Genomic DNA, 10,629 nt, shown 5'->3' with positions numbered 1-10,629 from the left:
TTTGATTTGATTCCTCCATGTGGAAGACCGTAGTTTCCACCAGTTGGGACAAACCTTAAACCTTGTACTGGTCATCAGCTGCTAAAGAGACGACAGATGAAAGGGAAGTAAGAAAATGTTTATTTATAAAACAACACCACCACAGCCGGATGTCGACTGCAGAATGTGACAAACTGAAGGCGGGGTTTGGCTCAACTCTTCAGTGGCGTGAGGAGAACTCGCTCAGGGTTTTAAAGGCACAGAACCAGGCTGCAGATTCTGGTGGTCAGTACGGGTCATTGAAGGGGTAGTGAGGATGTCCTGCATCCCGGGGAACAAGTCGTCCTCCCACCTGGAACAAAAAGAGATTCAGTAATGTTTCCCTCTGCTCACCAGTTCAGAACTGGTCTCCTCCTCCTGATTGCCAGTTCTGTGCCTGCCAGGACTGGCGCTGAACATGGCGTGGAATCTGATGTGAAATAAAAGCCTTGGGTGCTGAGAGACGTCTCACTTGGATCATTGGGACGATGTAGCGCCAGCCTCTGTTCAGAGCGGTGATGGTCTTCATTTCCTCTGCTTCCAGAGTGAAGTCGAACACCTGAAAACACGTTTTACACACATCCTGATTCATGTAGACACAACTCCTCGTGTTGGGGAAAAGCTCACAGTTGGTTTAAAACGTCTGCACCTGAATGTTCTCCTTAATGCGGGACTCGGTCACACTCTTCGGGATGGTCACCACCCCTCGCTGCGTCTGCCACCTGCAACAGCACCAGCACCAGTCTGTAGCCGACCTGAAGGTCTCCATCTGCAGAGCTCCTCGGAGCCTCCAGGTGATGGGAGGGAAACTTCATTGTAAACTCACCTCAGGACAATCTGAGCTGCAGATTTCTGATACTTTTCTGCCAGCGAGGCGATGACGGGTTCCTGTAGCAGGACCGGTTCGTCTGGATGTTTCCAGGCCCGGTCAGGAGACCCCAGAGGACTGTACGCTGTCATTACCAGACCCCGATCCCGGCAGTGGGCCAACAGCTCCACCTGGGCCAGGTAGGGGTGGCTCTCTACCTGCCGGATACAGGCACAGACAAACTACAGTCACCAGCCGCCACCAGCAGCAGCATCGCCATCGTCTCAGACCCGCCGCACCTGGAGGACGGTGGGTTTAATGCTGGCGACGGCCAGGATGTCATCGATCTGCTTGCTGTTGAAGTTGGACAGGCCGATGGATCGAACCAGACCCTTCTCCACCAGCTTCTCCATGGCAGCCCAGGTCAGCCGGTAGTCTGTGTGGTCGTACAACAAGCTGCCATCCTCGTCTTTAGGGAAAGGGTTGTCTCCTCGTCTAGACACAACCAGGAAGCAGAGTTCAGCACCTTGAAACCAAAGACGACTGACAGAAACTGTTCTGCTTACGGCTCTCTGCACATCCTCCAGACATCAGGATACAAACATAAAACTCTGACTTCTCAGGAGGGTTTCAGTGATTTCACACCATTATACTGTTGGGAAATTAATCAACCCTGAATGATCCTCATCATTTCTCCGATAGTAATGTTCGAACATGATCCATCTCTATATCATCCCGAAATATCAGCTCCTTTAACTTCCATTTTAAGCTCAACCAGAGAACGTCTCCACAGGAAGCCAATCTCACATGGACGACTTCATTATGTCAACATAACCGACTCCATGCCAGTCCCCCCGTTGTCCCGCGGTAACCAGCTGGTTTCCTCGGGACAATCGCTGGACCATCTGGTTCTCAGACCAGGTTGAGCTCACTGGAAGGCGTGTGGCCAGTGGATGAGGTACAGGTCCAGGTACTCCAGCTTCAGATCCCTGAGCGTCTTCAGGAGGGCCGGCTCCACATCCTCTGGGTGATGGCGAGTGTTCCACAGCTTGGATGTGACGAACACGTCTTCTCGCCTCAGAGGCTGGGGAAGCAGACAGCATCGTCTCATGTACATTTCAGTCTTTTAACTCCCCACAGGGTTGCAGAGCGTTTGTTCAGAGGTCATGTTAGCTGCCATGTAGTAAAACCGTTCTACCTTGTCAGGGCCGAGGGTCTCCTGGAGAGCCTCCCCAACCTCAACCTCGTTCCCATAGATGGCTGCACAGTCAATGTGACGGTACCCAGCCTCCAGCGCCCACAGGACCGCTTGCTTTACCTGGAAGAAGCCAGAAGAAAACCCAGAGAACCAAACACTGCCTAAAGTAAAGTATATATACACACACACATACATAAATATTTACATAAATATGTACTGCTAGTGGTACTCCTGCTCCCTCTAGTGGTAACATGAAGTATTTCTCATATCAACCAGTGTACAGACTGGGAGTTATCTGTCGCTCTTCATGAATAAATATTACGATTATCAGATTAAAACCATCATATCTCTGGTTTCCATCGACGCCACTCAGAAACTGGGGGAAAGTTCCGGATGTGAACTTTCTGATCACACTGAGAACCGCTCCGGGTCCCCTGGTCATGCCTATGCGATCGCAGATCAATACCTCTGTCCTCACACGCTCCTTCATCTGGAAACTGGGACTCACAGTTTCTCGCTAACTAGCTGCTAAATTTAACTAGGTTTTAAAGTTACCAGCTTCCCCACTGGAACACTCCCAGTTTCTGTCATGGAAAACCAGACATGGTGGTTTCCATTCCATGAGACAAAAACATTTATCCAGATGTGAAACTGGGATGGACAGATGTGCCTACTTTCATACTGATCATTAAATTAAACTGATGGTTTTAGTGGAATAAATGACTTTCTTTACAATTTGATGATTTTTGGGCCCATTATGATTTTATCCATCATCTTCCCACCCACGACAGGGGGAGGAGCCAGAACAGAGGGAGGAGCCAGGACAGGGGGAGAGGCCATGGCGGGGGGAGGAGCCAGAACAGAGGGAGGAGCCAGGACAGAGGGAGGTGCCAGTGCAATGGGAGAAGCCAGAACAGGGGGAGGGATCAGGGCAGGGGGAGGAGCCAAGGCTGGGGAAGAGCCAAGGTAATGGGAGGAGCCAGTTCAATGGGAGGAGCCAGGACAGGCGGAGGGATCAGGGCAGTGGGAGGGGCCAGAACAGGGCACCAGCTCCCCAGCCTGACCCAGCCCAGCTTTAACTTGAGCGATGCAGGATCATGATGGGACGGGGTGGTATGAGTTGGAACCATCAGATGGAGGTTTACCTTTATCTGGAGGGACTGCTGATCTAATCATCATACATCTATAGCACATAAAGAAAAGGTCGGCTGGACACACATGTTTAAGTTGCCTCTCTGGTCAAAGACTGAAGTTTCTACCTTTCCCGGCTCACTTTTCCATGTTCCCAGTCCGAGGAGTGGCATCTTACGGCCCGTGTTGAGAACTGCAAAGTCGTTCATTCCTCTCCAGAGAACCTTAAGGGGAAAGAGCAGACGGCTGGTTTACAGCTGCAGCGCACCGACCACGAAGCAGAGGCGGCCCGTCACAACGCTCACTGTGTGGAACACATTCACAAGTCAACCAGAGAAAAGTCACGGAACATCACATCAGGGAGTGGGGGGGGCTTCTGGTTGTGTTCTGCCGTCGTGGGTGGGGTCTGGGCCAGGGACCACTGGCTCTGGGCTGGGTGGCGGGACCTGGACCCTGGTGCTGGGGGGGTTTGGCCACATTGCTGCAGGTCAGGTCCAGCCTGGCGTCCAGCGGGCGCTCTGGGGACCCCCAGTGGGCGAGGTTTAGGTAGGGTATGAGGTTCCACGTGCACCCGAGGCCTGTTAAATTACCAACATGTCAATCATCCTACACGTTAAACATCACACACACACACACACACACACACACACACACACACACACACACACACACACACACTTCCTTCCAGATCTGGCTTCACCTAACAGGGAAACAGAGACTTTAAACTGAAGATTTATTGTTCCAGCACCAAAACCAAATCAGCTGTTTGTCTTCATCACAGAAAGTCAGAAAAATCACGTGATGTGACGTCAGCTGATTTCCCGGAAGTCACGCGCAGCAGACAACCAGCTGTTAGCAGCTGTGTAGCATGTCTGCTGGAAGATCTGCGGTGTTTCCGTCGTTTCCAGTCAGCAGCCGCTCCAACACCAGTATAAACCACCAGCTTTTACTGGTTAGCCTGCTAACATGTAACTCACCGACACGCGGCTTCAGGGTCACCGATCCTCGGACAGAGACCTCCTGTCGGTCCGTCAGGGAGACCTGCCTGCAGGACGGAGCTTTTCCACCGGAGTTCGGTCCGTTTCCGTGTCCGGTGTGACGTTTCCTCCATTTCCGGCGAAAACAGCCGCCCATTTCACCTCCCCCAGTCTCCCAGTCGCTCCCAGTCTCTCCCAGTCGCTCCCAGTCTCCCCCAATCTCCCAGTCTCCCAGTCTCTCCCAGTCGCTCCCAGTCTCCCAGTCTCTCCCAGTCGGTCCCAGTCTCCCAGTCGCTCCCAGTCTCCCAGTCGCTCCCAGTCTCTCCCAGTCGGTCCCAGTCTCCCAGTCGCTCCCAGTCTCCCAGTCTCTCCCAGTCGCTCCCAGTCTCCCAGTCTCTCCGTCTCTCCCAGTCTCCCAGTCTCCCCCAGTCTCCCAGTCTCCCCCAGTCTCCCCCAGTCTCTCCCAGTCTCCCCCAGTCTTCCCCAGTCTCCCCCAGTCTCCCAGTCTCCCCCAGTCTCCCAGTCTCCCCCAGTCGCTCCCAGTCTCCCCCAGTCTCCCAGTCTCTCCCAGTCTCCCCCAGTCGCTCCCAGTCTCCCAGTCTCTCCGAGTCTCTCCCAGTCTCCCAGTCTCTCCCAGTCGCTCCCAGTCTCTCCCAGTCTCCCAGTCTCTCCCAGTCTCTCCCAGTCTCCCAGTCTCCCCCAGACGCTCCCAGTCTCCCAGTCTCCCCCAGTCGCTCCCAGTCTCCCAGTCTCTCCCAGTCGCTCCCAGTCTCTCCCAGTCTCCCAGTCGCTCCCAGTCTCTCCCAGTCTCTCCCAGTCGCTCCCAGTCTCCCAGTCTCTCCGTCTCTCCCAGTCTCCCAGTCTCCCCCAGTCTCCCAGTCTCCCCCAGTCTCCCCCAGTCTCCCAGTTGCTCCCAGTCTCCCCCAGTATCCCAGTCTCTCCCAGTCTCCCCCAGTCGCTCCCAGTCTCCCCCAGACTCCCAGTCTCTCCCAGTCTCCCCCAGTCGCTCCCAGTCTCCCAGTCGCTCCCAGTCTCCCAGTCTCCCCCAGTCTCCCAGTCTCTCCCAGTCTCCCCCAGTCTGTCCCAGTCTCCCCCAGTCGGTCCCAGTTTCCCAGTCGCTCCCAGTCTCCCAGTCTCTCCCAGTCTCCCCCAGTCTCCCAGTCTCTCCCAGTCTCCCCCAGTCTCCCCCAGTCGCTCCCAGTCTCCCAGTCTCCCCCAGTCTCCCAGTCTCTCCCAATCTCTCCCAGTCTCCCAGTCTCTCCCAGTCGCTCCCAGTCTCTCCCAGTCTCCCAGTCTCTCCCAGTCTCTCCCAGTCTCCCAGTCTCCCCCAGTCGCTCCCAGTCTCCCAGTCTCCCCCAGTCTCTCCCAGTCTCCCAGTCTCTCCCAGTCGCTCCCAGTCTCTCCCAGTCTCCCAGTCGCTCCCAGTCTCCCAGTCTCTCCCAGTCGCTCCCAGTCTCCCAGTCTCTCCCAGTCTCCCAGTCTCCCCCAGTCTCCCCCAGTCTCCCAGTCTCCCCCAGTCTCCCAGTCGCTCCCAGTCTCCCAGTCGCTCCCAGTCTCCCAGTCTCTCCCAGTCGGTCCCAGTCTCCCAGTCTCTCCCAGTCTCCCAGTCGCTCCCAGTCTCCCAGTCTCTCCCAGTCTCTCCCAGTCGCTCCCAGTCTCCCAGTCTCTCCGTCTCTCCCAGTCTCCCAGTCTTCCCCAGTCTCCCAGTCTCCCCCAGTCTCTCCCAGTCTCCCAGTCTCCCCCAGTCTCCCAGTCTCCCAGTCTCCCCCAGTCTCCCCCAGTCTCCCAGTCGCTCCCAGTCTCCCCCAGTCTCCCAGTCTCCCAGTCTCTCCCAGTCTCCCCCAGTCGGTCCCAGTCTCCCAGTCGCTCCCAGTCTCCCAGTCTCCCCCAGTCTCCCAGTCTCTCCCAGTCTCCCCCAGTCGGTCCCAGTCTCCCAGTCGCTCCCAGTCTCCCAGTCTCTCCCAGTCTCCCCCAGTCTCCCAGTCTCTCCCAGTCTCCCCCAGTCGCTCCCAGTCTCCCAGTCTCCCCCAGTCGCTCCCAGTCTCCCAGTCTCTCCCAGTCTCTCCCAGTCTGCCAGTCTCTCCCAGTCGCTCCCAGTCTCCCAGTCTCTCCCAGTCTCTCCCAGTCTCCCAGTCTCCCCCAGTCGCTCCCAGTCTCCCAGTCTCCCCCAGTCGCTCCCAGTCTCCCAGTCTCTCCCAGTCTCTCCCAGTCTCCCAGTCTCCCCCAGTCTCCCAGTCGCTCCCAGTCTCCCCCAGTCTCTCCCAGTCGCTCCCAGTCTCCCCCAGTCTCCCAGTCGCTCCCAGTCTCCCAGTCTCCCAGTCTCTCCCAGTCGCTCCCAGTCTCCCAGTCTCTCCCAGTCTCCCAGTCTCCCCCAGTCTCCCCCAGTCTCCCAGTCTCCCCCAGTCTCCCAGTCGCTCCCAGTCTCCCCCAGTCTCTCCCAGTCGCTCCCAGTCTCCCCCAGTCTCCCAGTCGCTCCCAGTCTCCCAGTCGCTCCCAGTCTCCCAGTCTCCCCCAGTCTCTCCCAGTCGCTCCCAGTCTCCCCCAGTCTCCCAGTCTCCCCAGTCTCCCCCAGTCTCCCAGTCTCCCCCAGTCTCCCAGTCGCTCCCAGTCTCCCAGTCTCTCCCAGTCTCCCCCAGTCTCCCAGTCTCTCCCAGTCTCCCAGTCTCCCAGTCTCTCCCAGTCTCCCAGTCTCCCCCAGTCTCCCAGTCTCTCCCAGTCTCCCCCAGTCTGTCCCAGTCTCCCCCAGTCGGTCCCAGTTTCCCAGTCGCTCCCAGTCTCCCAGTCTCTCCCAGTCTCCCCCAGTCTCCCAGTCTCTCCCAGTCTCCCCCAGTCTCCCCCAGTCGCTCCCAGTCTCCCAGTCTCCCCCAGTCTCCCAGTCTCTCCCAATCTCTCCCAGTCTCCCAGTCTCTCCCAGTCGCTCCCAGTCTCTCCCAGTCTCCCAGTCTCTCCCAGTCTCTCCCAGTCTCCCAGTCTCCCCCAGTCGCTCCCAGTCTCCCAGTCTCCCCCAGTCTCTCCCAGTCTCCCAGTCTCTCCCAGTCGCTCCCAGTCTCTCCCAGTCTCCCAGTCGCTCCCAGTCTCCCAGTCTCTCCCAGTCGCTCCCAGTCTCCCAGTCTCTCCCAGTCTCCCAGTCTCCCCCAGTCTCCCCCAGTCTCCCAGTCTCCCCCAGTCTCCCAGTCGCTCCCAGTCTCCCAGTCGCTCCCAGTCTCCCAGTCTCTCCCAGTCGGTCCCAGTCTCCCAGTCTCTCCCAGTCTCCCAGTCGCTCCCAGTCTCCCAGTCTCTCCCAGTCTCTCCCAGTCGCTCCCAGTCTCCCAGTCTCTCCGTCTCTCCCAGTCTCCCAGTCTTCCCCAGTCTCCCAGTCTCCCCCAGTCTCTCCCAGTCTCCCAGTCTCCCCCAGTCTCCCAGTCTCCCAGTCTCCCCCAGTCTCCCCCAGTCTCCCAGTCGCTCCCAGTCTCCCCCAGTCTCCCAGTCTCCCAGTCTCTCCCAGTCTCCCCCAGTCGGTCCCAGTCTCCCAGTCGCTCCCAGTCTCCCAGTCTCCCCCAGTCTCCCAGTCTCTCCCAGTCTCCCCCAGTCGGTCCCAGTCTCCCAGTCGCTCCCAGTCTCCCAGTCTCTCCCAGTCTCCCCCAGTCTCCCAGTCTCTCCCAGTCTCCCCCAGTCGCTCCCAGTCTCCCAGTCTCCCCCAGTCGCTCCCAGTCTCCCAGTCTCTCCCAGTCTCTCCCAGTCTGCCAGTCTCTCCCAGTCGCTCCCAGTCTCCCAGTCTCTCCCAGTCTCTCCCAGTCTCCCAGTCTCCCCCAGTCGCTCCCAGTCTCCCAGTCTCCCCCAGTCGCTCCCAGTCTCCCAGTCTCTCCCAGTCTCTCCCAGTCTCCCAGTCTCCCCCAGTCTCCCAGTCGCTCCCAGTCTCCCCCAGTCTCTCCCAGTCGCTCCCAGTCTCCCCCAGTCTCCCAGTCGCTCCCAGTCTCCCAGTCTCCCAGTCTCTCCCAGTCGCTCCCAGTCTCCCAGTCTCTCCCAGTCTCCCAGTCTCCCCCAGTCTCCCCCAGTCTCCCAGTCTCCCCCAGTCTCCCAGTCGCTCCCAGTCTCCCCCAGTCTCTCCCAGTCGCTCCCAGTCTCCCCCAGTCTCCCAGTCGCTCCCAGTCTCCCAGTCGCTCCCAGTCTCCCAGTCTCCCCCAGTCTCTCCCAGTCGCTCCCAGTCTCCCCCAGTCTCCCAGTCTCCCCAGTCTCCCCCAGTCTCCCAGTCTCCCCCAGTCTCCCAGTCGCTCCCAGTCTCCCAGTCTCTCCCAGTCTCCCCCAGTCTCCCAGTCTCTCCCAGTCTCCCAGTCTCTCCCAGTCGCTCCCAGTCTCCCAGTCTCCCCCAGTCTCCCAGTCTCCCCCAGTCTCCCAGTCGCTCCCAGTCTCCCCCAGTCTCCCCCAGTCTCCCAGTCTCCCCCAGTCTACCCCAGTCGCTCCCAGTCTCCCAGTCTCTCCCAGTCGCTCCCAGTCTCCCAGTCTCTCCCAGTCTCCCAGTCTCTCCCAGTCGCTCCCAGTCTCTCCCAGTCTCCCAGTCTCTCCCAGTCTCTCCCAGTCGCTCCCAGTCTCCCAGTCTCTCCCAGTCTCCCCCAGTCGGTCCCAGTCTCCCAGTCTCCCCCAGTCTCCCAGTCGCTCCCAGTCTCCCCCAGTCTCCCAGTCTCTCCCAGTCGCTCCCAGTCTCTCCCAGTCGCTCCGTCGCTCCCAGTCTCTCCCAGTCTCCCCCAGTCTCCCAGTCGCTCCCAGTCTCCCAGTCTCCCCCAGTCTCCCAGTCTCCCCCAGTCTCCCAGTCGCTCCCAGTCTCCCAGTCTCCCCCAGTCTCCCAGTCGCTCCCAGTCTCCCCCAGTCTCCCCCAGTCGGTCCCAGTCTCCCAGTCTCTCCCAGTCTCCCCCAGTCTCCCAGTCTCTCTCAGTCGCTCCCAGTCTCTCCCAGTCTCTCCCAGTCGCTCCCAGTCTCCCAGTCTCTCCCAGTCTCCCAGTCTCTCCCAGTCTCTCCCAGTCTCCGAGTCTCTCCCAGTCTCCCAGTCTCTCCCAGTCGCTCCCAGTCTCCCAGTCTCTCCCAGTCTCCCAGTCTCTCCCAGTCGCTCCCAGTCTCCCAGTCTCTCCCAGTCTCCCAGTCGCTCCCAGTCTCCCAGTCTCTCCCAGTCTCCCAGTCGCTCCCAGTCGCTCCCAGTCTCTCCCAGTCTCCCAGTCTCCCCCAGTCTCTCCCAGTCTCCCAGTCTCCCCCAGTGTCTCCCAGTCTCCCAGTCTCCCCCAGTCTCTCCCAGTCGCTCCCAGTCTCCCAGTCTCTCCCAGTCTCCCAGTCTCTCCCAGTCGCTCCCAGTCTCCCAGTCTCCCAGTCTCTCCCAGTCGCTCCCAGTCTCCCAGTCTCTCCCAGTCTCCCAGTCTCTCCCAGTCGCTCCCAGTCTCCCAGTCTCTCCCAGTCTCCCAGTCGCTCCCAGTCTCTCCCAGTCTCCCAGTCGCTCCCAGTCTCCCCCAGTCTCTCCCAGTCTCCCAGTCTCCCCCAGTCTCTCCCAGTCTCCCCCAGTCTCTCCCAGTCTCCCAGTCTCCCCCAGTCTCTCCCAGTCTCCCCCAGTCTCTCCCAGTCTCCCAGTCTCCCCCAGTCTCTCCCAGTCTCCCAGTCTCCCAGTCGCTCCCAGTCTCTCCCAGTCTCCCAGTCGCTCCCAGTCGCTCCCAGTCTCTCCCAGTCGCTCCCAGTCTCCCAGTCTCTCCCAGTCTCCCAGTCTCTCCCAGTCGCTCCCAGTCTCCCAGTCTCTCCGTCTCTCCCAGTCTCCTAGTCTCCCCCAGTCTCCCAGTCTCCCCCAGTCTCCCCCAGTCTCTCCCAGTCTCCCCCAGTCTTCCCCAGTCTCCCCCAGTCTCCCAGTCGCTCCCAGTCTCCCCCAGTCTCCCAGTCTCTCCCAGTCTCCCCCAGTCGCTCCCAGTCTCCCCCAGTCTCCCAGTCTCTCTCAGTCGCTCCCAGTCTCTCCCAGTCTCTCCCAGTCGCCCCCAGTCTCCCAGTCTCTCCCAGTCTCCCAGTCTCTCCCAGTCTCTCCCAGTCTCCGAGTCTCTCCCAGTCTCCCAGTCTCTCCCAGTCGCTCCCAGTCTCTCCCAGTCGCTCCCAGTCTCCCAGTCTCTCCCAGTCTCCCAGTCTCTCCCAGTCGCTCCCAGTCTCCCAGTCTCTCCCAGTCTCCCAGTCGCTCCCAGTCGCTCCCAGTCTCTCCCAGTCTCCCACTCTCCCCCAGTCTCTCCCAGTCTCCCAGTCTCCCCCAGTGTCTCCCAGTCTCCCAGTCTCCCCCAGTCTCTCCCAGTCGCTCCCAGTCTCCCAGTCTCTCCCAGTCTCCCAGTCTCTCCCAGTCGCTCCCAGTCTCCCAGTCTCCCAGTCTCTCCCAGTCGCTCCCAGTCTCCCAGTCTCTCCCAGTCTCCCAGTCTCTCCCAGTCGCTCCCAGTCTCCCAGTCTCTCCCAGTCTCCCAGTCGCTCCCAGTCTCTCCCAGTCTCCCAGTCGCTCCCAGTCTCCCCCAGTC

General features: G+C 59.6%; 1 protein-coding gene across 2 annotated transcripts; it reads right to left on the bottom strand.

Moving 5' to 3' along the window:
* Nucleotides 1–103: 103 nt before the first annotated feature.
* On the bottom strand, nucleotides 104–4,242 carry akr1a1b (aldo-keto reductase family 1, member A1b (aldehyde reductase)). 2 transcript variants are annotated; one of them, XM_079245017.1, is made up of 10 exons: nucleotides 4,133–4,214; nucleotides 3,461–3,733; nucleotides 3,284–3,379; nucleotides 2,025–2,144; nucleotides 1,759–1,910; nucleotides 1,126–1,321; nucleotides 845–1,044; nucleotides 668–740; nucleotides 491–577; nucleotides 104–331 (listed from the first exon to the last, which is right to left on the bottom strand). In XM_079245017.1, the coding sequence occupies exons 3-10, from the start codon at nucleotides 3,362–3,364 to the stop codon at nucleotides 266–268; spliced, it is 975 nt and encodes a 324-aa protein (XP_079101143.1). In that variant the 5' UTR covers nucleotides 3,365–3,379; nucleotides 3,461–3,733; nucleotides 4,133–4,214; the 3' UTR covers nucleotides 104–265. The 2 variants fall into 2 exon arrangements, with proteins under 2 accessions (XP_079101143.1, XP_079101142.1); XM_079245016.1 differs by lacking the exon at nucleotides 3,461–3,733 and having other exon boundaries at nucleotides 4,133–4,242.
* Between the last annotated feature and the right edge of the window lie 6,387 nt (nucleotides 4,243–10,629).

Source organism: Telmatherina bonti, assembly GCF_933228915.1.
Source record: "Telmatherina bonti genome assembly, chromosome: 8".
Classification (NCBI taxonomy): domain Eukaryota; kingdom Metazoa; phylum Chordata; class Actinopteri; order Atheriniformes; family Telmatherinidae; genus Telmatherina; species Telmatherina bonti.
Note: the sequence above shows the minus strand (reverse complement) of the source record. Positions and strands in the feature narration are given on the sequence as shown.